The 24,814-nt window shown below is 34.6% G+C and overlaps 1 protein-coding gene across 1 annotated transcript in view; it reads left to right on the top strand.

The window, feature by feature from the left end:
* The window catches only part of CASK (calcium/calmodulin dependent serine protein kinase), a 391,044-nt gene that overhangs the window by 258,830 nt on the left and 107,400 nt on the right, over positions 1-24,814 (top strand). The window contains exons 8-9 of the mRNA XM_039883006.1: positions 8,850-8,933; positions 19,407-19,506. Coding sequence (XP_039738940.1) covers positions 8,850-8,933; positions 19,407-19,506 — 184 coding nt within the window. The remainder of the gene's footprint in view (positions 1-8,849; positions 8,934-19,406; positions 19,507-24,814) is intronic.

Below are 24,814 nucleotides of genomic sequence, written 5' to 3'. Positions count from 1 at the left end.
TTCTGCTCCCCTTGATAGCAAAAGTCTTATAGAGTTGTCTGTACTCACTTTCTCCAGTTTCTCCCATCCCTTCTTCTTAAAACACTCTAATGGATTACAATCCTACCAACTCCACTGACATTAGTCAAGTCACTAATGACCTTCACACTACTCAAGTCCAGTAGTCAAATCTCAGGTCTTTTCTCTCTTGGCATCTCAACAACAGTAGACATTTATCCTCCTGAAACACTGTCTTCTCTTGGCTTCAGGACACCTCACTCCCCTAGTTTCCCTGCTGCCTCCATGCCTGCTCCTTCTCAGATCGTGCTGATTCTTCCTCATCTTACCCACCTCTTCACATTGCAGTGCCGTAGGCCTCCATTCTTACTCCTCTTTTTTTCTACACTCAGGCCCTTGGAGACCTCATCTAGTTTTAATGGCTTTAAATGCTGTCTATACACCAGTGACTCCTGAATTTATACCTTCAGGCCAGGCCTCTTCCTGATATAGTTGTTCTTAATCTAATATATAGTTTTGCTCCTTCATACCTCTCTGATTTCACCCTTACTGTCCTCTTCTCTCACTCTGTTCCCCTCATATTGGCCTCCTTGCTGTTCCTCTGGCAGTAGGCACATTCTTGCCTCAGCACTCCTGTGTTAGTCAAGCCCTTTCCCTAGAACACTCTTCCTCCAGATATCGTCACAGCTTCTTCCCTCACCATCTTCAGATATTTGCTTAAATATGAACTTCTTAGTAAGCTCTTTCCTGAGCACCCAATTTAAAATTTGAGAGAAAGAATGACCCTCTTCCACCAGTATTCCCTGTCCCCCTCCCCTGCCTTAGTTTTCTGTATAGCATTTGTCACCATAAGGCAGACTTATATTTTACTTGTTTGTTGTCATATTTATCCCCATAAAATATAAGCTGCATGAGGATGGGGATTTGAGGCTGTTGATTCATTTCTGTCTAGCACCCTAGAAAGTATCGAGTATGTAGTAGGTGCTCAATAAATATTTTTGAGCATGTATTAATGCTTTACTACATGATGTATCAATCATGTATTAATAATTTAATACATGAATGAATGGATGTTCATTATATTATATCTTGCTACATCCCAAGAGATTATGCAAAATAATAAAATATATTAAAACATAGATTAATAATGTATCTTAGTAGCATTGACATGAATAATAATATTACAGAACAATTTTGACACGCCAATGGATCTTGTTATCCTTAAGAATATTACTTCTCAAACCCTCTGATACTCAGTTTTAGGTACTGTTGACTTGAGATATCCAGTTCTAGTTATTCTTGATTTCTCCCAGAAAAGAGTAGGTACCGTTCTTAGATACTTTCTTAGTACAGGCATACCTTGTTTTATGGCTCTTTGCCTTATTGTACTTCACAGATACTGCATTTTTTTTAGAAATTGAAGGTCAGACCTTCCACCAGCAAAAAGATTATGACTTGCTAAAAGCTCAGATGATGGTTAGCATTTTTTTAGCAATGAAGTATTTTTAATTAGGGTATATACATTGGTTTTTTTTACACATAATGCTGTTATTGCACACTTAATAGACTACTACAGTATAGTGTAAGTATAACTTTTATATCCACCAGGAAGCCAAAAAATTCATGTGACTTGCTTTATTCTGGTGGTCCGAAACCGAACCCACAATATCTCTGAGGTATACCTATATTTCCTTCTCCCAGAAATGAACAGTGTAAGGGATATTCCTATTTCTCCTTTGCCTTCCTCATTTCTCCATAATGGGGATCTTTTGTCCATTAAAAGCTAATTTAAATGCCAAATAATAATGACAGTCGTATTAGTTATTGTTAAGATCATTTAGAAAATTTGGCTTTCGTTATCATGCTTATCTTGGCTAATAACATATTTATTTTTGGAAACCCTTGTCCCTGTGATGATTATAGTTCTCGTTCTCAGTAATCTGAAATCAATACATAATATAGATTTCTGGCACCAGAATAACTTAAATGAAAAAGGTCCAGAAGGCTGTTTGAGCTCAGTGTCATGCACCATGTTTGAACTACAATTTACCTTCATTGCTTATGCATCATCTGAAGATGGAAGAATTCGATGAGAATGTTATATAGCTGATGAGAACAGACTTGCTATATTTAAATACTTGTCCATATATATTTGTAAATCATTGCTCTGGATGTGGTGGTATTAATTTAGTAATGGTTAAAATTTAAGCTCTGGTTTAGATATGAAAAACTCCTGAATAACTGCAAAGTGAAGAAATATGATGAAAATCCTTATGATGAAAATTCTTGTAATGAAGAGTGCCCAAAGTCATAATACCATTGCTTTGCGTCCAAAAAAAAACCCTACAAAAAAACAAGAATTATTTCTTTGGTGAAAAAAAAAAAATGATGTCCTATTCAGTCATTTCATATCAAAAAAGAATTTGAGTAATTAGACCAAGTAATATGTGAATGTCTTATGATTGTTAAATCATACCTGTGTTAATGTCCTTATCTGTTTAAATTAGTGATGCCTATTGTGAGTATTCATTCCAAGAAAAGTAAGACCAACTAAAATTTTACTTTCCTCATAGATAATTGAGCTCTGTTTATACCTTTCTAGTCTTAATATGTAGACCCTAAAGTATATTGCTGTACTAAAACACAAAAAGGGTATTTCTGTCAGGCTAATCAGTTTGAACTTTGGAAAAATTAATCAACAAACCAATTAAATGTGTATTCAGCAGCTACTGCATACAGGGACAATGAATCAAGTACTTCATTAAAGTGCAAGGCACATGCTATAGAAATTTTTCTAAAGTTATATGACATTACTATTACGTTCAGGTAGGACTAGTTAGTCCAGAAAAATTTGTTTTTATTCTTTTGTCTCATTTATATTGCCTTAGGGTTCTGTTATTGTTTACTTACTTTCTGGTAAGAGATACCTTAATAAACTTTTTTTTTTAATCTCATGATTTTATCTGCTTAGAAAATATCAGAAATCATAATTTAGGCATAATTTTACAAACAAACATTTTTTGACTGTGTCCTTCTCTCTCTCTCCACTTAACTTTAGTGAATGGTGAGCAGAAAAGGTGTTCAATAGAAATAGAGTTCACGGTCTGCTATGTACTAAACTTCCCAATCTATGAGAGAAAGGCATAGTCAAGCTGTGAAATGGATTTTCAAATGATACTAATGTAACAAAAACACAGAAAGATAACCTCAAAGAGCCATACATGAGAAGCACCACACAAGAATACAGAAGTACCAGCTCAGGAAGACTAATGAGGAATATGCGAGATCACTGTAGACTGGAGCTGCAGGGAAGGCTGCGCGTGTTAGTGGGACTGAAACAGTGGGGAGGGGAGCGCTACCCTCCACATCGGAAGTACAGGGAAGCACAGGCAAAGCATTAGAAAATGTCCAGGGCATGTGGGGGTGGAGACAGAAAGTAAACTAGTATAATACAGTATTCCCCAGGTATTTAGAGGGATACGTTCCAAGACCCCCAGTGGATGCCTAAAACAGCAGATAGTACCAAATCCTAGATATACTATGTTTTTACTTATACATACATACCTATACTAAAGTTTAATTTGTAAATTAAGCACAGTAAGAGATTAAAAACAATAACTAATAATAAAATAGAACAGTTTATCTGATAACCAAGACAGCTACTAATTGATTAATTAGCAGGGAGCCATATACAGGTGTGGATGCCCTGAACAAAGGGATGATTCACATCCGGATGGAACAGAGTGGGACAGTATGAGATTTCATCACACTACTCAGAACGGCGCACAATTTAAAATGTATAAATTGATTATTTCTGGAATTTTTCATTTAATATTTTCAGACTATGGTTGACTGTGGATAACTGAAACCATGGAAAGTGGAACTGTGGATAAGGGAGACTACTGTATAAACATTCAGTTCTTTGAAGGATTGTACCAGTAGTAGACTGGAAATTTTGGTTTGAGGGAAGAATATATGCATCCTAGAATGCCAAATTAAGTTCTTTGGATATCAGAATGTAGAGAGGAAAAAGTTACTGCAAGGTTTTGAACAATGATAGCGTGCAAGCCGCATGTTCATTTAATTCCTTTGTACACTGTGTGCAGATGGGTTGCCTGTCGGATGCAAGCCGTAGAGGCAAAGAAATCCTATAGAAGCTATGGCTGTCCAGTCAGGTGACAGGGGCCTGACCAGGGAGTAAAAGTGGGAGTGGAAAAGAAATACCCAGACCAAGAGTTTTTAAGGAAGGAAAAACTGCCTTGATGGGGCTCAGTGAGTGATTCAAGGTAGTTAGAATTAGGAAACCCATAAAAGGTTAAACATGTAGAGTGGAAGATATGTGTTTTAAACTTTTTATTTTGAAATAATTAGACTCACATAGAAGTGGCAAAACTAGTACAGAGTTCCTGTGTACTCTTCACCACTCTTCCCCCCAATGATAACATATAACCATAACAATTATCAAAACCAGGAAGTCAACATTGGAGCAGTACTACTAACCACAGGCCTTATTTGAATTTTACCAGTTTTTACATGTATTTTGTGTGTGTATATAGTTCTGTGAAATTTTATCACATGTACAGAATTGAATAACCACCACTATAATCCAGATATGGAACTGTTCTGTCAGCCATCATGCTACTCCTTAATAATCATATCTTCCTTCCAACCCTAACCCCTACTAACTACCAATCCATTGTTCATCACTATATTTTTTATCCTTTTGAGAGTGTAATATAAATGGAATTATATAGCATATAACTTTAGTAAAAACACTTCTCTGTGTTTCTCCTTTACTCTCATACTATTACCACACTCGCAACACTTCTGATACCAAATGTGTGGGTTTTTTCACACACCAAGCAATTCTTTAGACTTCAGCAGGATATCCTACATTTCAGTTCAATTCTGACACTACCTGGAGTTAATGCAGACTCCACAGATTAAGGGCTCAGTCCCATGAGACTACCACCTACTTCAGATGCCATTGGCAAGTAGTAGGTCCCCAGGTTACTCACTACTTTTATCCAACTTGGCTATGAATTGGAGATTTCCATGACCCCCCTTTCCTTGGATTTGATGATTTGTTAGAACAGCTCACAGAACTGAGGGAAACACTTTATGTTAATTAAAGATCACTAAGCATAACATAATTAAAATTTATAATCCATAATCGTAACAGCAAACTATTAAAAGATTCCATTGCTCGGTCTGAAATAGTAATTTTATCCTTTTCTCTGTTAGTTAATTATTTGATAAATTCTTATATCTTCTGTATGGGTGAACCTGTTTTGGCTCAGTGCAGGGAAAGGAGGTTAAGTCCCTAAAGATAATGAAATCATTTCTAAGATGTTTAGCATATAGAATCCAGCAGAGATGAAACTTGTAGTCATTTTGACATTGTGCTGTATGTGACCTCAAGAAAAATATAATTTTGCTCTCCAGTGGACTTCTTGTTACTTTTAATCACTAATATAGAAAATAAATGTTGAAGTGTTTGTGTTCATTTCTCAGGAGTTTTCACTGATAATGTGAAATTTTGACAAGGCTAACTGTAAATTCTACATTTACATTCAAAAATAAATTTGTAAGTACATGATACCAAAACAATGATTTTAGAAGTGGCTCATATCTGAACAAGAATTTTAGTTACAAAATAATAAGAGTATCACCTTGAACTTAATTTACAAATAGTATAGAATATAGGTTGAGGAAAGTAAGAGGCCCACTTTACTCTAATTAATCTTCATTTAGTATAATTCATCTCGTTTTCCTCAACTATATAGTAGGATAAAAATGATGTGTGTCTCACAGGATTGTTGTGAGGAATAAGTAATATAAGCACATAAAGCACTGCAACAGTGCCTGGCATATAATGAGCCCTCAGTAAATACTAGCTGTGATGATGATAATTACGTCCAGTTTGAACCATAACTTTTGAGACAACTAATGTGTAGCATTATTCTACTATCTTGTATAGTTGTTTTAAAGAATAAATGGAATAATGCCTGTGAAAATCCTAAATTCAGTGCCTGGTGCACAGTTAAGTGCTAACTTAATACATAATACCTTCTAAATGTTTATGACCCCTCAAAAATTTTTTCCCAGCACAGACTTCTCTCCTGAACTTCACGCATATTTGTCCAAGTATCTATTTGAGTCTCCACTTGGACTTTAGGTATATCTCAAGTATAACATTTCTAAAACTAAAGTCCTGATCTCTTCCCCATCTTACCGTCTTCCCCCTCAAAACCTATTCTGTCTGCAGTCTTCCCCATCTCAATTGGTGTCAGACTTCCAGTTGTGCTCACACTGAAAACCTTGGCTCCTCTCTTTCTCTCACACCCTCCATCCAGTCTGTCAGGGAATCCTGTTCTCTCTATCTTCAGAATATATTCAGTCATAGGAACTTCTGTTCTTGGAAAGACACTGTAAGAGAATGAAAAGACAAGCCACAAACCGGGGGGTAAATATTTGCAAATTATATACCTAATAAAGGACTTATGTCCAGAATATATAAAAAATTTTTAAAACTAAGAAAACATACAACCCAATTCAAAAAAGTGAGAAGATTTCAACAGACAGTTCAACAAAGAAGATAAATGGATGGCAAATAAGCTCACACACAGTTGCTCAACACCCTTAGTCATTAGGGAAATACAGGTTAATGCCACAATGAGACATCTATACACACATGTATCAGAATGGCTAAAATCAAAAAGACTAATCACACCAAGTATTGGTGAGGATGTAGAATAACTGGAACTGATACACTGATATGGAGATGTAAAATGGTACAACCACATTAGAAAACAATTTAGTGGTTTCTTAAAAAGTTAAATATATTCTTATAATATGACCCAGCCATTCTGCTCCTAAATATATACCTAAGAAAAATGAAATATATGTCCATACAAAGACTTGCATATTAATGTTCATGGCAGCTTTATCTATAATGGCCAAAAATTGGAACCAACTCAGGGCTCATCAACAGATGAATGGATAAACAAATTATGGTATATCCTTACAACAGTACCACTCAGCAATAAAAAAGAATGGATTATCGATACACACAACAACATGGGTGAGGTTCAGAATCTTTATACTGAGTGAAAGAAGCTGAATAATAATGAATACATACTGTATGATTCCATTTATATAAAAATTCTGGAAAATGCAAACTCATCTATAATGATAGAAAGTAGATCAGTGATTACCTGGGAATAGGGAACAGGATGACAAGGGGACATGAGGAAACTTCTGAGAGTGATGGATATATTCATTATCTTAATTGTGATGATTGTTTTATGGTTGTATACATATGTCAAAACTTATCAGATTATACATTTTAAACATGCACAGTTTTTCATATGCTAAATATACCTCAGTAAAACTTTTTGGGGAAAACAAAGTATATTCAGAGTCTATCTCCTTTTTACCTTTTTTATTGTTTCCATCTTATTTCATCCACCATCATCTCTCCCCTTGATTACTGCAATAGCCTCCTAACTGGTCTCCCTGCTTTTTTCTTTACAAAATTTGTCAGGTCATGTCACTACAGCTTGAAACCCTCCAGAATAAAAGCCAAAGGCCTTTTATGGCCTACCCCAGCCTTGTCACCTCTGATCTGACCTACGATTTACTCCACACACAGGTCTCATTGCTAATCTCTAAAATTACAGGCACACCTCCTCCTTTGGGCTTTTGCATTAGTTGGTCTCTCTGCCTAGACCACTCCCTCACTTCTTTTGGAAGTTTTTTTCAAGTGAGTCTACTTTGACCACCCTATTTTAAGTTGCAGTGTACCAATCCCTCCTACTTTGCTTTACTATTTGCTTTATTCCATAGCACTTTTAACATACTCTATGATTTACCTTTTTTGGATTTTCTTGTCTTCTCTCACTGGAATATGAGCTACATGAGGGCCTGAATCTTTGTCAGTTTACTTATGTATCCCAAGTACAAAGAACAATGTCTGGCACATAGTAGGCTCTCAGGAAATAGTTCTGAAATGAATACTTATAGCGTATAAATATTTTAAGATACATTGACAAATTCGAGTAGAACCAAAGAGGGAGATAAGAAGAATGACAAAAGAGCTTTGAAATATATATGAGGAATAGTTATGCAACTGGAGACATTATCACAAAGAAGAATAGATTCAGTGGAAGCAAGATCCCCCTCTTAACTGCTGAAGAGTTATTATATGGAAGAGGTAATATGTTTATTCTGAGATGCCCCTGAAGACAGAGCTAGGCCAAACAAGCCAAATATGGACCCAGGCTGAGTAAGAATTTTTTCGCTTTCTCAAAATTGTAATGGGCTGCCATAAAATAGTCATCTCCTACTGGGCAAGGTGAAACAGAATGATCATCTATCAGGGATTGAAGGGGATCTCACATAGAGAAATGGTTGAAGTAGATCGCCTTGAAGTTTGTTCTATCTCAAAGATACTGTGATTTTTTTTTTAAATCCAGTATTCCCGACAACTCAGAACACTGAATAAGTTGTGGAGTTAATTTTTCAAATGCTCATTTTACCTGACAAGATCATGTCAAAGGTAACTTCATACCTTCACCATATTATGATTACTTATTTTAGCCATATGTCTGAAAAGCACATGACCCATTATTTCAGCCCTTTCTTGTTGCTGAAAATAAAATATTATTTTACTATTAGTTTGACCTTCATATGCCTCATTTGAGAATGTTTACTGGTATCACGGAATCAAATCTCCAGTCTCCTAGAAGTCAATCTAAATTTCACATTTAAGAATTTGGACTTTGTTGTTTTAGGTTAAGCTTCTTCACTTTTTGAAAGTTATAGGTTTCATTTTCTTTCTTCTTTTATAGGAGCGGGATCGTTATGCCTACAAGATTCATCTTCCAGAAACAGTAGAGCAACTGAGGAAATTCAATGCAAGGAGGAAATTAAAGGTAAATCAAAGAAATTATCAAAAAGCCAGATACATTGATGATGATGTTTTTATTCTGTTTCAGGGCCCATAAATATATTCTAGTGTTGGCCATTATTTTTCATATAGCTAAATTCTCACTTCCAAAAATTACCACCATTTCAATAAGATTTTGATTTTTTAAATCATGTAAGGTAATATCTAAGTGTGAATCTAAATAATAAGTTATAATAAATGGAAGGTTAATCATATTTTAGACTCGTATTATTTTTAAAATTCATAGCAAAGATAAAATTACTTTAAAAACAGTAATTTACTATGCATTTTCTTAAACAAATATTTTGACAAAAATGTCAGTTTCAGTCACTGGAAACAACACCAAATTAGAATTGAAACTAGGATTGAACAACCATCACAAAACAGTAAAGATCCCCACTACCTTGGTCTACTAGAAGATATTTTCAAATTACTTTTCTCACCTTTTCTTTATTCTTCTTAAGTACCTTTCTCCTTTTACTACCCTTCTTATCTTCCACCCCACTAAAAAAATGATAATTACCTAATATGGGAAGCCCATTTGACTTTAAAAGTTTTTTTTAAAGACCTAACATAAAATAATGGAGTCTTTTTAGCATTAGGCAAATATTTTATGGGACAGCATTTCTCCCTCCCCACAATAAAGGAAACTATTATATTATGGTCTTAAAATTAACTTATATTTGGCTTGCTTTTCATTACTATAAAAACATTTATCTCTATCTTCTAAGTCAAGGGTTTCGACCCCCAGGCCATAGTCCTTGGCCTGTTAGGAACTGGGCCGCACAGCAGGAGGTGGGCGGTGGGCAAGCAAGCGATGCTTCATCTGTCTTTGCAGCCGCTCCCCAGTGCTAACATCACTGCCTCAGCTCCACCTCAGATCATCAGGCATGGGATTCTCATATGAGCACCCGTCCCTGGTGCCAAAAAGTTTGGGGACCACAGTGGTTGGTTGGATAGTAGTCCTCCTTAGCCACATGACTCCTGCCAACTGTAAAACTTTTTTTGTAAGTATTTGCAGATATGTCACAATTTGCAATAATATTATTCATTATTAGTCAAGCCCTGAAATATGTGAATGATTGTATACAACTCTAGATTTATAACAACATTTATATGAAGTTTGGGGAAACTCTGTAGGCCACAATATTATCCTATAGAGCCAAACTGTCCAACAAGGTAGCCACAGCCTACATGTAGCAATTTAAATTTAAATTAATTAAAATTCCATAAAATTAAAGGTCAGTTCTTCAGTCACACTAGCAAATTCAAGTGCTCAATAACCAACCATATGTGGCTCGTGGCTACTCTATTGGACAATGCAGATAGAGGACTTTCATCATTGCAAAAAGTTCTCTTGGGCAGTGCTGCTACAGAGCAAGGGAAATTTTAACATCATTGTTGGTGATGGTTATTCCATTGTTTTTACAGCAAGGGTTCAAACTGGCTCTTCTCTCTTTGCTTTAAAAGCCCTTGGCAAAAATAATTATTAAGATGATGTCCAAAGAAGTTTCCCAAGACTTTTATTTCTTTTATTAGATATATACCTGAACCAGTACAGACTACAAAAAAAAAAAAATCTTATTTATCCAAAGTGAATTTTGGTCAGCTGTTTTTAAGTTAGTTCACCACCACCACCACCACCAAAGAAACCATGAATTCTTTCTCAGTTCTTCCCTAAAGTCTTCTTAACTCTAATACTGCTTTGGACTATGTGACATTACTTTGTCTGGGGTTGAACCTTTCATTGCCCAAATATAGGCCTTTTACCATAGGGTTTAGGTTTGCCCTGTCACAAGAATCACATGCTGTATTTCTCCCGGTGCCACAAAATCAGACTTGGGCCTAAAATAGCCAAAATGGTGACTAAGATTCTCTTGGATAGGACCAAGCTGTCACAGCAGAAAGGGGTCATGTGAATTTACCACATCCCTTTGCAAGGATATTTAAAGTTTCGAAGCCTACCAAACAGCCTAGAATTAGGAACATCAGCAGGGTTATTGAGTTTTTCAGCTTCTACTACAGCTGTATTCTTTTGAGTGATTCAGTCACTCTTGATAAAGCATGTCACACCTACCTTCCTCAAGGAACTAATTCTCATTCTGCTTTTTCTGTAAGCTGCTAGAACAGAGATTGCAATTTCCCTGGTTTCCAGAGCCCACCATACGACTTATTTTCACAAATGAACAGCTAGGTACCCATCATTCTACCCAGACACTACTTTTAAGCTTCGCAAACAGTGGGCAGCAACTGAATTTCTGATGCCCTTAGAAGCAAGTAAAAGGGAAATTCACAGAAAACATAGAAAATTGCTTTTGTTACTTAGTTAGAGGTTGGAAATTTTTATTGTTGGTGGCAAGAAGAAAGAGGAATACAGCATTATGGGAAAGAGTGGGCTATATTGCCTTTGGTGAATCCTGGCTCTGACACTTACAAGCTGTGAAACCTTGAACAAGTTTAAATTCTCTGTGCCTCAACTTCCTTATCTATAAAATGAAGATGATAATAGCTAACTTATAAGGTTATAAGGTTTTAATGAATATATTATAGCAATCAGAACAGTACCTGGAAGTCATAAGTACTCCAAAGATATTACTTGCTTTTAACATTATTATTGTTATTGTTTTATTATGATTTTAATGTTCATATCTTTGATTTGGTACTTCATTTATAAATAACTGTAATTCTTTAATGGACACGCCATACCGTTTTAGCTTTTTTCCAGTCATTGACATTAGCGTTTTGAGGTTTTTAAAGGCTTTTCAAAAATGTATAGAACCCGAAAATTTTCACTGGATAATCTCTATTTTTCTATTTCTTCCTAAGTAATTATGCTTAGACTTTGCTGACCATTTCTGTCATTTTCCTTCACAGTATCTAGAAAGAGAGGATCTTATACTTGTGATATATTATAATATTCACTTCTCTTTCATTACTTTCCTCTAGTCTCATATCCATTCTGTGATAGACATTCCTTAGAGCAGTGGCTCTCCAAGTGTGATCTCCCAGACCAATAGTATCACTGTCACCTGAGAACTTAATAGAAATACAAATACTCAGGTTCTAGTACAATCAGGCAAGAAAACAAAATAAAAAGCATTTAGATTGGAAAGAAAGTAAAGTTTTCTTTGTTTACAGATGATATGATCCTGTATATAAAAAAAATCCTAAGGAATCTTTAAAAATCTATTTAAAATAACAAGTTTAGCAAGGTGGCAGGATACAAGATCAGTATATACAATTGAATTGTATTTCTATATATGAGCAATGAACAGTCTTAAAATTTAAGAAACGATTGCATTCACACTACCATTAAAAATAATTAAATACTTATGAATAAATTTAACTAAAATAAGTGTAAGACTTATAAACCTTACTGCTGAGAGAAATTAAAGAAGATCTAAATAATGGAGAGAAATTTAATGTTTGTGGATTGGAAGACTCAATATTGTTAAGATGGCAGTTCATCCCAAATTGATCAACACAATCCCTATCAAAGTTTTAGCAGAAATTGACAAACTGATCCTAAAATTTATGTGGAAATGCAAAGGACCTAGAATAACCAAAACAATCTGTAAAAAAAGAACGAAGTTGAAGGACTCATACTTTCCAATTTCAATACTTACTATAAAGCCACAGTTATCAGGACACTGTGGTACTGGTATGGTATAAGGATAGATATGTAGATTATGGAGCAGAATTAAGAGTTCAGGTATAAATCCTTATATTTATGCTCACTTGATTTTCAACAAAAGTGCCAAGGCAATTCAAGGGGGAAGGAATAGTTTTTTCAACAAATGGTGCTGGGACAATAAAACACATATAAGGCCATATATTGTATAATTCCATTTATTTGTAATATCTAGAATAGGTATTTATGTCTCTAAATCCATAGAGAAAGAAAGCAAATTGGTGATGCTCTGATACTAGGTAGTGACTGCTTAATGGGTATAGGGAATTTGGTGGCGGGTTGGGGGAAGCAGGGTGAAGATGTTTTGGAACTAGACAGAAATAGTGGCCGCACAGCGTTGTGAATCTACTAAATATCACTGAATTGTACACTTTTAAATGGTTATTTATGTGAACTTCACATAACCCACTTTTTTACACCGGGTGATAAAATATTCTTCTTAAATACTGGCTTTCACTTTGGCGCACTTGAGGATATGACACATTCCCATAATAACAATGGCTTACTGTACCACTCAACTCACCCAAGAGACCACCACCCTTCTCTCCCTCAGCCCCAGGCATGCAGGAGGTTGGAGGATTGTATATTTATTGAAAAGCCTCATGGGTAATTCTGATATGTCCACCTTATTGAGAGTTACTACTCTAAAGCACAAACGGCAATGATTCTAGAAAAATCCAGCATATGTATTTATCATAATTTAATTAACCAGCTGTTGGACATGGAGATTGCTTCCAGTTTTCCATGGCCAGGAATACTATTGCATTGGCTATTTTCATTAATAAATCTTTGTACAGCTCTGATTATATCCTTAGGGTAAGTTCTCTGCTACTGGAATTGTTAGCATCAAAGTGTATACATGTATTTAAGATTTTTGATCTCAATAAATAATTTGCCCTCAAAAAGACTGATACCCAAACAGGTATTATTAGTAGTGATTTTATTGTTTTTGCAATTAAAACATTTTTCTCACTCTGATAGTTTTGTGAAAATATTCTATGCCAGAAGATAAAACATTACTTATTTTACTTCACTGAAATTTCAAGACAGTTACTCATTATTGGTTATAATAGTACCGATACTAAACAATAAGAATTTTTTTTCCACATTTGTACTTTCATTTTGACACTTAACCTCTTCAACGGGCTACAGAAGATTACAAATCTCTAATGAGAAAATTATTTGGATAACTAGAAAGCATCATTTCCAGACTATGTTTCAAACTGTAGATTAAAAAAATGTTTATGGAACTTTGCATGTGATTTGAATTATTATTACATGCTTCTTTTTATTCTCCTTTATTTCATTATTTTATTTTTACATCTAAGAATGATAATGGAAAATTTCTCCATTTTGGTTACCAGTTTATACTAAGCTCTAGAAACTTAATATTTCAGTTTTAAAAATCCTCTAGAAACAATATTTCTTTTAATAAACTACATAGGCCTGAGCATAGGCTGAGGTGTGAAGATCACTTTTTCAACTTGAATGTTAGGATGCATGAGACAGACTGTGCGATCTAGGCTGTCTAGAAAATATATGCTCTGTGTGTCTCTTGAGGCGGCACACCTGTATTCTAACCCTGGTTGTCATCTACTTGAAGTAGTTGTTGAGCAAGAGGGGTAGAAGGGAAGTGGGAAGAGGGCCTTGGGGGTGTCTGTGAGTGTCTGAGCATGTCTACCTAGGAAAGAGGCTCAGGAATGCAAATCTGTTCTAAAAATCACCCCCTTTTCTTCATGAATTATTTCTACATCCAGAAAGCAAATTTCCCTACAGTGAAATATGTCGAAGAAATTCTGTATAAATAGAAGCAAGATTCTGTATTTGGGTAAAAATTTATTGCAATCAGTTCAACACATGGTGAATTGAATCCATGTGTTTCAATTTAGAGGATAAAATTATTTGTTCCTTGTACATACAGAAAGCGAAGAAGATTCCTGATAACTTTCTACAGTTTTCCTTTATTGATTTTGCAGATTGCAAAAGCATAGCCTGCACGCTTCCTTGACTTATTGATTGGTCTCTTGGATTCCTGAACTTTACAGAACTAGAAAAAGTTTGTTTAGGAATGCTGTTTTCCCGTATGTTATACAGCTGAACTATCCAATGCAGTACTTATCCGCTAACCATATGTAGCTATTTAAATTTTTATTTTAATTTATTAATATTAAATAAAATTTTGAATTTGATTTCTCAGTTGCAGTAGCCGTGTTTCAAGTGCTCAATACCACATGTGGTTGATGGCTACTGTATTGGACAGCACAAGTATAAACATTTCTATCATTGCAGAAAGTTCTTTTGTACAGCACTGCTATCTGAAGTCTTGGCACCTCCAAGAGTGATGTTTACACCTATGCAGCACCTTTCGAGAAGTCAGCCAGGAAGCTCTAATAGCTACCTTTTGGCATTCTTCCCCTTTCTGTTAATTCAACAAGAGCCAACTTAAGGATTTCTCGAGGACCTTTGAGCCTTAATGAAAGCCAGCATTCTAGTGAGGGTTTGTGTAGAGGCAGTAGATTAGCATAGCAGGTGTGGGCTCCAGCTACTCAGAGCAATAAATCTAGTACATAAAAGGCAGCTTTGATTCTAAAAACTGAAAAAATATTATTCTGGTATGAGCAGTTTCATAAATAATAATTAAAGTGATTTTTGATCCTCCTATATTGATTTTAAAAAGCAAGTCTATTAATTTTATAATTCCGAAGTGGAGAATTTATTACTTCCTAAGTTAGGCAATGTTGCTTTTAAAAGTTATGTACATCAAAAGACCATCTTTATGAACTACTTTTTCACAGGCCAAAAGAATTCCTAAAATATCTATTGCCATACAACTGCTCTTAAATATAGCCATATCTACTACACTTACAAGTCTCATTTTTAATTTCATTAAAAGAAGATAGCACAGACTCATTTATTCATATATCCTAACTTTATGTGATGAAATTCCAGGTTTTAGACCTATGTTTAAGTTATGTTTGAGTATCATATCTGTTTAGGCTATGATGACAATACCAAATGATAACTTTGGCTGTGACTATATGGAGAGAGATTGAAAGCTCTGATTTAATCACTTGTCTCATCATCTTGATTTTGTCTCATCATCTAGGACCTAATTCTTTTTTTGTAGGTTAATAATAACAATAAATGCTACTTATTAAACACGTACATACAGGTACTATGGTCACAGTTCTCCACTGTCCAGGCTGTCTTTGTCTCTTTGCAATGTGACTTTGTAGTTCTTCCCATTAAAAAAGAGAATCTGTTTTCCTAATCCTTGAATCTTGGCTGTCCTTGTGACTTGCTTGGACCAATAGAATGTAGCAGAGGCAACATTATGATAGTTCTGAGTTTTGGTTTCAGGAGGACTGAGGGCATTTATTTGTTCCCTCTCTTGAACCTCTGCCATACCATGAGAAAATTTTGTTGGAAATGCATGGCCCAATACCCTCATCGCCCTAGCTGGTAGCTAGCCAACTACCAGGCAAAGACCATAAAAAAGCCTGAAGTCAGCAAAGCCCGTAGGACCTAATTATTAAATGTAATCAACCCCAATCCTTTAACATTTCTACCTTGAAATGATTTTCTAGCCTTTTTGGTTACTTCTGTTCAGCCTCATCCTCTACAGGTTTAAGGCTTTGAATTTAGTGTTCTGTGTCCTAATAAGATGACCCTCTCTCAAATTCTGTGTCACACTCATATTTGCATGTCCCTGTGGTGGGCTCCCTGCCGCCTCCCAGTATATTATACTATGGCTATGTGTTACCTTGCCAATTGCATACAAAGCCAGTTATCCTACATGTTATACTTGTGTATTTTGTATTTAGACTTGTTAAAATGTACCTGCCTATCAAACTTCAAGGTGTTGTTTCTGAGCTAAGTTAGGGGACACCAAAAAAGGAGCACATATTGGTTTTTTTGCTTGGTGTTGTCTTCAAGTCAGCTATACATGTATTCAACTCTTATGTTTCTTACTTAATAACTTTGTTTTGCCTCCTTAAGTCTGTTTACTAGTTTAACTTAGCAGAAGTCTGAGCTAACCATGTTCTTTTTTTTAACTGTCTTAAATGAGACACAGAATCATCTAGCTGGGAGCATTCCATTGATGTTTGACATAAGAACTATAATTATAATTAAGTTAAGAATTGATTACTTATTGATTTCTTTGAGTTTAGAATCTGTCTTCTCCTTTCTAGATTAATTTGCTTGAAAATTGCATCTTTAATATTAGTTATCTTAACAGCTTGTGAATAGTCTTAATTCAAAATTGGTATGCTTTACTTTCAAAGCATACTAAAGTGTACCTACTAAATTAGATAGAAAACTCCTTTACCAAGAATTTAATAAAATAGGAAGTTTGAAGAACTACTTGCATAAGATCTGAGCTCCTTAATAGCAATAGTATAGTACAAGGATTAGAAAACTACCACCTGGAAACCAAAACTAGCCCACCACCTATTTTTATATGGAAAGTCTTATTGGAACACAGCATGAAACATTCGTGTATGTATTGTCTATGGCTGCTTTCACCCTACAATGACAGAGGTGAGTAGTTGCCTTCAGGCCTAAAATATTTATTGTCTGGCCCTTTACAGAAAATGATTGTTGATCCCTAGTGTAGTAAAAACTCTTGAACTTGGAGGAGTAGTCAGAGAATCTCAATTCTGTCTACCCTTGATTCTATCTCAAAGTTGGCAGCAATCTTAATAGGTTGCTAAGCCTCTCTGAACCTCAATTTCCTCATCTACAGAATGCGTCTCTTAGAATGAATCATCTCTAAGGTTGACTCTCACACTCTAATAAAATTCTATAAATCCATAAAGTGTTTCAAAACCATTTTGCTGTTTTACATAATAATTTTGTGTGGAAAATTCTAACTGCATGCAGTCACTGAGTTTAGAGAACTAAATAAACAAAACCACTAGCTATAAAACAGATAAATTAGGAACTCTACTATTGTTTCAAAAGAATTTACGTCTCAGGGCTCCTTTAAATAGTGCTTTCCTGGTAGTGTAAGTATTTCTAGATCTTTGGCTACAGTAGTAGCTAGAATATGCCTTGAAACATAAAACTAACATATACTATAGGGGAAAGAGCGTGGGGAAGGTCAAAGAGGGTAAAAGGAGTCAAATACCTGGTAACAGAAGAAGACTAAACTTTAGGTGATGAGCACACAATACAATATACAAACAATGTATTATAATACTGTGCACTTGAAACTTTATATAATCTTATTAACTAATGTTAATTTAATTTAAAAACTCAATTGAACTTTATTTGGAAATAAAAATAAAGCATCTCTAAAATTTTAGTTTCAGTGTAGGCAAACACATGATTTGATTTATAAAAATTCCATTCCCACCCAGCTTTTAGGGAACATGTATAATATGTAAAGTGAAATAAGTTTCTACTGTAGAAAGAAGAACTCAGCATTCAGTACTATTTTTTCATCATGGTAGCTGACCATAAAATTCTGCCTAAGAACTTCTCATGTATTAACCCTAGACTTTTGGAAATCTAAAATGTTTCCTAGAATGGTATTATCACTTTTCTGTTTTTTGCTCTTCCCTTTCTACAGTCTGTATCTTTTTCAATTTCTATTTTTTAAAGAAACCCTAACATGACTCCCCTAAAAATGAATCTTGTGGAAATGTATTTCTATTAATGTTTTCATATATATATAAAATGCCTACACACATAAAAGATTTTCTTTTCAAGAAAAATCCAAGTTCAATATTTAAGATTTAGACTTAAGACTACTTGCATGAATTGATACTTAGACCAACAAAAGGCTATGTTCATGTTCTAGCTCTATATTAGTAGGGTTAGTAATCATTTGCATTTACAAAATGTTTTACAGTTTACAAAGCACTTTCATTTACATTATGACTTTTGACAAACCTATAAAGTAAGTAATGTCTGTTTTAATATTCTCACTTTATGATGGAGAAGAAAAATTCAAGAAGTTAAATGATTGACTCAAGTAGCGTCATGCAGCTTGAAAGTGGCAGAGCCAAGGAACACATGTGGATATTCTAGCCTAATACCTAAAACTCACAGAATTGAACACTTTTACAAAATAGGTACTATCATTCTTTTTGTCACTGAAACAATAATTCCCAACCTTTTTCCACCCAACAGTCCTAAGGGATGTCATGCACTCAATATGACAGTGATTCCCAACGAGGAATCAGAGGAGACTATGCATGTGGTTTAAAAGAGTCACGTGTAGTTGATTCTTGCTGTGTGGCCTGATCAAGGAATACTGTACAAGAGTAACACATAGTCATTGTTAACAACAAAAGAAAGGGGGGGAAAGATTCAAAAAGGAAAAGTGACTCATATTTCTACTTCCCAGATATAACTAATACTAATAACAGTTTGATATACGTTGTCTTTTTTTCTAAATGAGATCATACTGTAGATTGTTTTAAAACCTTTTTTTGTCTAATTCATCACAAGCATCTTTGTGTTTCATCCTTCTGCAGCATCATTTTATAGAGACTGCAGAATATTTCATTGTGTGGTACTTGCTTGAGTTCAAGATGTGAATGGTTTCATATACTTTTGCGTCTCCAACAGTGTTATTCTGTTATATGCATATGTGATTGATTTAAAGGAATCCAAAATTATTTAAAAGCTACCTTTTTTCTAGCTGTCATCTCCTATATATTTGACTTTCCGAATAATCAATCCTTAAATAACCATTTGTTAACTTTTTATATTTATGTATTTGTTTTAATGTATAATATTTTTATCTCTTTGCTTTAGGGTGCAGTTCTAGCAGCTGTGTCAAGTCACAAATTCAACTCATTCTATGGGGATCCCCCTGAAGAGTTGCCAGACTTTTCTGAAGACCCTACCTCCTCAGGTAACTAGGTCATTCATTCATTCACCAGTGTGAATCATTTGGAGTCTACATCCTTTCTCTTCCATTTTGAATAAACCTTTCTCTGTGAATCTAGTCAGATCCTCCAAGGGATTCTAAGGAAGTTTGTCAGCAACCAAATCCCGTCCACATGTACCTGGTTCCTTTTAATCTTAATACCAAAGTTTCTCTCCCCTACTGCTCCAAAACCAACATTTCGCTTTTTCCTTTTTACCTCAGAAATATGTCTTCCCGTTTTCCCACTCCAGACCTAATGTTGCACTTCATCCAATCCAACTTTGTAGTCAATCTTTTTGGATCATTCTGATTACCTTCTACCCCAACAAAAAGTTCTGATGTAAGATTTTCCCCATGTCAACTGTAGCAGAGCAGACATTGGGACAACACTGCTTTTAATTGAATCTATCAATGTAAAGCTGTCTTGTGAGTTCTCTCTTGAAATAATTTACAAGTTCTCTTTTTTTAAAGTCTATAACACGTGTACACAAGAATTCAAGGAAGAACATAGAACAGTTACCTATATTGATTAAATGTTTATAGGTATTCCTGAAAAAACTCACCAGTGTTCACAAAATTATATTATAAAATGCCCAGATTTTCATCTTAACCAGCAAGGTATTCTCAAATATCATTCACTAAAAATCCACAGGATCCATATATATGTATACATAGATGCATGTATGTATGTTATAGTTTTATTTTATTTATGTATTTCTTTATTAATTTAACCCCTGCATCATACATCCCCTGCCCTTGGTTTTTCTTTTTTCTTTAGAGTCTCTCATTTGTCATGTGGTTGACTTGGTGCTGTTGATTTGATTCTTGTACTCTTGGACTAGCTCATTCAATATTCATATATTACCATTGGCATCAAGGCCTAGGGCCCTCTCTGAAGCATGAGTTCTTTGTCCTTCACAATTAGCAACATAGAAAGTATGGATATGCTAATACTTCTTTCCTGTTGGAACCATGAGCATTTATCAGTATTTATGCTTCTTCCTTCTTCTGTTTATACGTATATGTGCACATACACACTCAAATGCACATACGCACATGCACATACACACTCAAATGCACATACACACATATACGGGGAGAGCGTTTCTTACCAATTGGTATGTGCTTACACCTTGTGCAAGATGACAAGATCAGATTTTCCATTCCAGCAACTATACAGTTCCTGATTTTGACTATTACTAATTGGGATGTGAATCTTCCTCTTTTGAGTGAAGGTGATTTCCAAAAACATTCAGAAATGGGAATCTTAGAGAAGAGACTCTGAGGAGAAGGCTTTGCTGGTTTCCTCTTGTTCTGATTTGATAATTGCCCAGAGCCTTTACCACATGAAAGGCAGGGCCATAGTTGTGTTTATAGATATGTTCCCCAGTGTTCCCTATTGTTTCTTGTCTTTTTTTCCTGTTTGTTGTTGTTGTTGTTGTTGTTGTTGTTGTTGTTGTTCCCTTCACCTGTGGCTTCTTGTGGTTGTTTGTTAGATTGGAACCTCTTTCGTCTCTCCTCATATTCAGATTACAGTTGACCCTATCTAGCGGGACTGGATCCAATAATGGTTTTATGTTGTGCTGTGATTACGTGATATAGTAACATACTTGGAATATATTTCAAGACTTTAGATCAAAATCTCTAATACTGTTTTAACCTTTAGAAATGGGCCTACTGACCAGTATGGTCCTTGCAATAGCTTCGCAGACCTGATCTTTAATGTTGCCCTTTAATATGTACCTCTGCCTAGTAAGAGTTTAATGAGCTCGTAAGTGTTCCTTTCTGTGAAAAGTTGGGTTTTTCTTTCAGAGAAAGGAATTGTCTATAGTTATAGTCATGCTTACTTTTTATTAAATATATTTTGTGGCCCAATTTTTTGTTTTTCAGTACAATCTGTAAATGATATGGTTGAAATCGTTTCTGATAACACTATTTGCTTTTTAAACGAAAAAATAAATTTCTTACACTGTCTTGCAGGTAGCCTGCAAGCCCTCAAATTAGTTGTTCATAATTTCACATTTTATCTTTCCTTTCCTGCAGTCACACCCTATTTCTTTTTTTTTGTCTCTTTTTAAATTTCTAGATCTTAATGATCTTGTATGCAGCCTATATCTTCATTTGATGTGCTAAAATGTCTGTCTCTAAAATATTTTTAGATAGCACCGTCCATCTGCTATGAATAAAAAATAGAAGAATTATTATGCAGTATGCGTATCTGATCACCTACCCTAAGAGGAAATTATTTTATACTCAGGAGTCAAAACAAAAGAAAAATATGAAGGAAATTCTAAGATTTTTTTCTAACTTTCACATAGCTATCAGGAATTATTTATATGTTCCTAATATTAATTTTTAAAACTAAGCCGTTTAGAGGAGGCATACAATTTTATCAGCATTCGTTATCAAACAGCTGTCTGCCAGCAACTTTCCTTTTCTGCAACCAACAGTAATGGTTGTATGGTTGGTTGAAGAAAGCCTATTATATAGTTCATCTGGATTGACATAATTTCATAAATTAACACATCTATATTTTTATTTTTCATTTCTTTATTTCTTAATATTTTCATTAATTTTCAAATCTAAATTCTTCTCTGTTTAATTCTAATCTTTAAATTCTGCATCATTTATTTTAAGTTCTCAGCATTATCCTTTCCACTGTCTTTCTGTTTAAATTTGCATGGGTTTGTTTTACAGTACGAAACACAAAACACTTTTCATCATTACCTGAAAGTTCTTCCAAGCCCATGGCAAAAAGAGAAATATGATCATAGAGCATGTATTTGTAGGGTGGGGGGTGGAGGTACAGAAGAAGGGGTTAGAGAGAGAGAAGAGTATAAGGTCACCAACTACCCTTTCTTGAGATGGACTGTCTGTTTTTCATCTTTACAAAATGCCTTTTCTATTCTTTTCTATGAAATGATAATAAATGGTAGGTAGTTAGATTTGTTTAATGACCTTGTTTGACAAAATTAAAAGCTGACAATTCTATTTTGGTCCCCCCAAAATTCTATTTAAAATTACAATTTAAAAATGAATTTAAAACAAATCAATTTCCCAATTTGTCATCTAAAGAATGGTCTAACTTGTTTAGGTATGCTGTTTACATTCTAAAACAATTTTTACATGAGATTTTTCTCTATTTTGATTATTGAAATTAATCTGCTATATATTCACTACAATTTGCTGAGTTTAATCTTATGATAAACAGTATATTTTAGCTTTGTTATTTAATCAAAGTGGAAATATTCTGTTTACACGTTTCAAATCAAAGAAGTTAGAATCAGAACCCAGTGTTTTATTGACTGAAATCCTAAACAATCCCAGTAAATGTGCTTATGGAACAGAGGGGCTCACTTTGGGCTCAGCTGAAGGACCTATGCTTTTTGCGGCTCATCTACTGGGCCCAGCTGTGGCTTGATAACCTGCTTGCTCTAAAATCATACTGTTTATTGTTTGTCCATATGCTGCCTTCCTCCTAGGACTTCTAGCAGCAGAAAGTAGGTATCCCTTTGTTTTCCTCTAAGGTTTACTCTTTTATGCAAAAATGTTTGGCTTTGCATGGTTCATAGTCAGCTTGACTTTTTCCTTGGCTGTTTTGTGTTTAGATGTTTAATTATGAATTTTAACACTGCCTGATCATAAAATAAATACTTGGATATATTGATTTCCTGAGGCATTGTTATACAAATAATATTAACTTCTCACTTCTTTCATGAGGAATAGAAGCAGTGTTAAAATTTTAACTGTACTTAATATTATTTCACGTCTTAATTTCAAGCACAAATACATTAATTCTGGGGGAAGGGTAACATTTTATTTTATAGTTTGCTTTCAAGAAAACTATCAGGGTAAGTGAATTTTCCTTTGACAATTACATGATCTATAAGCAGTTTTTATTGCTCTCTGTTACTGATTGTTTTCAGTTTATTGATATGGAGCTATGAAATAAACTCCTGAATTTATTTCCCTTAACTTTTACCATCAGAAAGAACACTGATAAAGAATAATGTAATGGCTAGATTTATATTACAAAGGGAGGTAATTTGAGTATGTGAGGATATTAAAATAAAAAGTATGTAAGAAATTACATACACATACATGCACACAAAAATGAATACAAGTAAAATTTAGGCAATCTGAATAAGATGGGTGGATTGTATTAATGTCAGTATTCTGGTTATGATATTATACCATAGTTTTGTAAAATGTTACCAATGGAGAAACTGAGCAAAGTATATAAGGGGTCTCTGTATTATTTCTTAACAACTACATATGAATCTTTAATTATCTCAATAAAAATTTCAATTACCTTAACATTGTGCTTATTGGAGGAAAAGTATATGAGACAAAGATAAATTAGAAAATCTGGAAGCTAATAATTGAATTCGTTGTCACATTTTGTTGCCTTAATTACTTGTAGCTCAAATTGCAGCCAATTTAATACAGTCATGCTCTGCTTAACAATGGAGATATGTTCTGAGAAATGTGTCATTAGGCAATTTCATCATTGTGTGAACATCAGTAGAGTGCACTTACACAAACCTAAGTGGTATAGCCTACTACTGTAATTGTATGTGCTCTACTTTTATGTGATTGTTAGTGCAGTAGATTTGTTCACACGAGCATCACCACAAACATATGAGTAATGTGTTGCACTATGACATTACAACGGCTATGACATCACTAAGTGATAGGAATTTTTCAGCTCCTTTATAATCTTCTGGGACCACCATTGTCTATGTGGTCTGTCATTGACCAAAACATAGTTAAGTGGCACATGACTGTATAAAAATGTCACAGTATATTAGTTACCTGTTGCTATGTAATGAATAACCACAAAGCAGCATTTATCATCTCACAATTTCTATGGGTCAGGAATCTAGGCATGGCTTCGCTGAGTGCCTCTGACTCAAGATCTCATGAAATTACAGTCAGGCTGTTGTCCAGAGCTGAGATCTCATGTGAAGGCCCAACTGCAGGGGGAATAAAAGGTGTTGTCCAGAGGGTAGGGGTCAAGGGAAGAGATTGGCTGTAAAGGGACAAGAGGGAACTTTTTTTGGAGTGATGAGAATGTACACTTAAATTGGGAAATTTTAACTTAATAAATTATACCTTATAAGCAGATTTTTTAAAACATTATTGTGCTTGAAAAAAAGGGGGGTTTTGATTGAGTATGTGATATGAATGTGTGTGTAGTGATTCAGTGTTGTATAAGTGGGATTGCTAATATGATAGCAAAGAGAAGTTACTGATACTCTTCAGAAGAAGCTAGACTAGATTAAGATGCTAA

The sequence above is a fragment of the Pteropus medius genome, unplaced genomic scaffold, assembly GCF_902729225.1.
Source record: "Pteropus medius unplaced genomic scaffold, Ma_sr-lr_union100, whole genome shotgun sequence".
Lineage (NCBI taxonomy): Eukaryota > Metazoa > Chordata > Mammalia > Chiroptera > Pteropodidae > Pteropus > Pteropus medius.
This window is presented reverse-complemented; position numbering and strand designations above follow the sequence as displayed.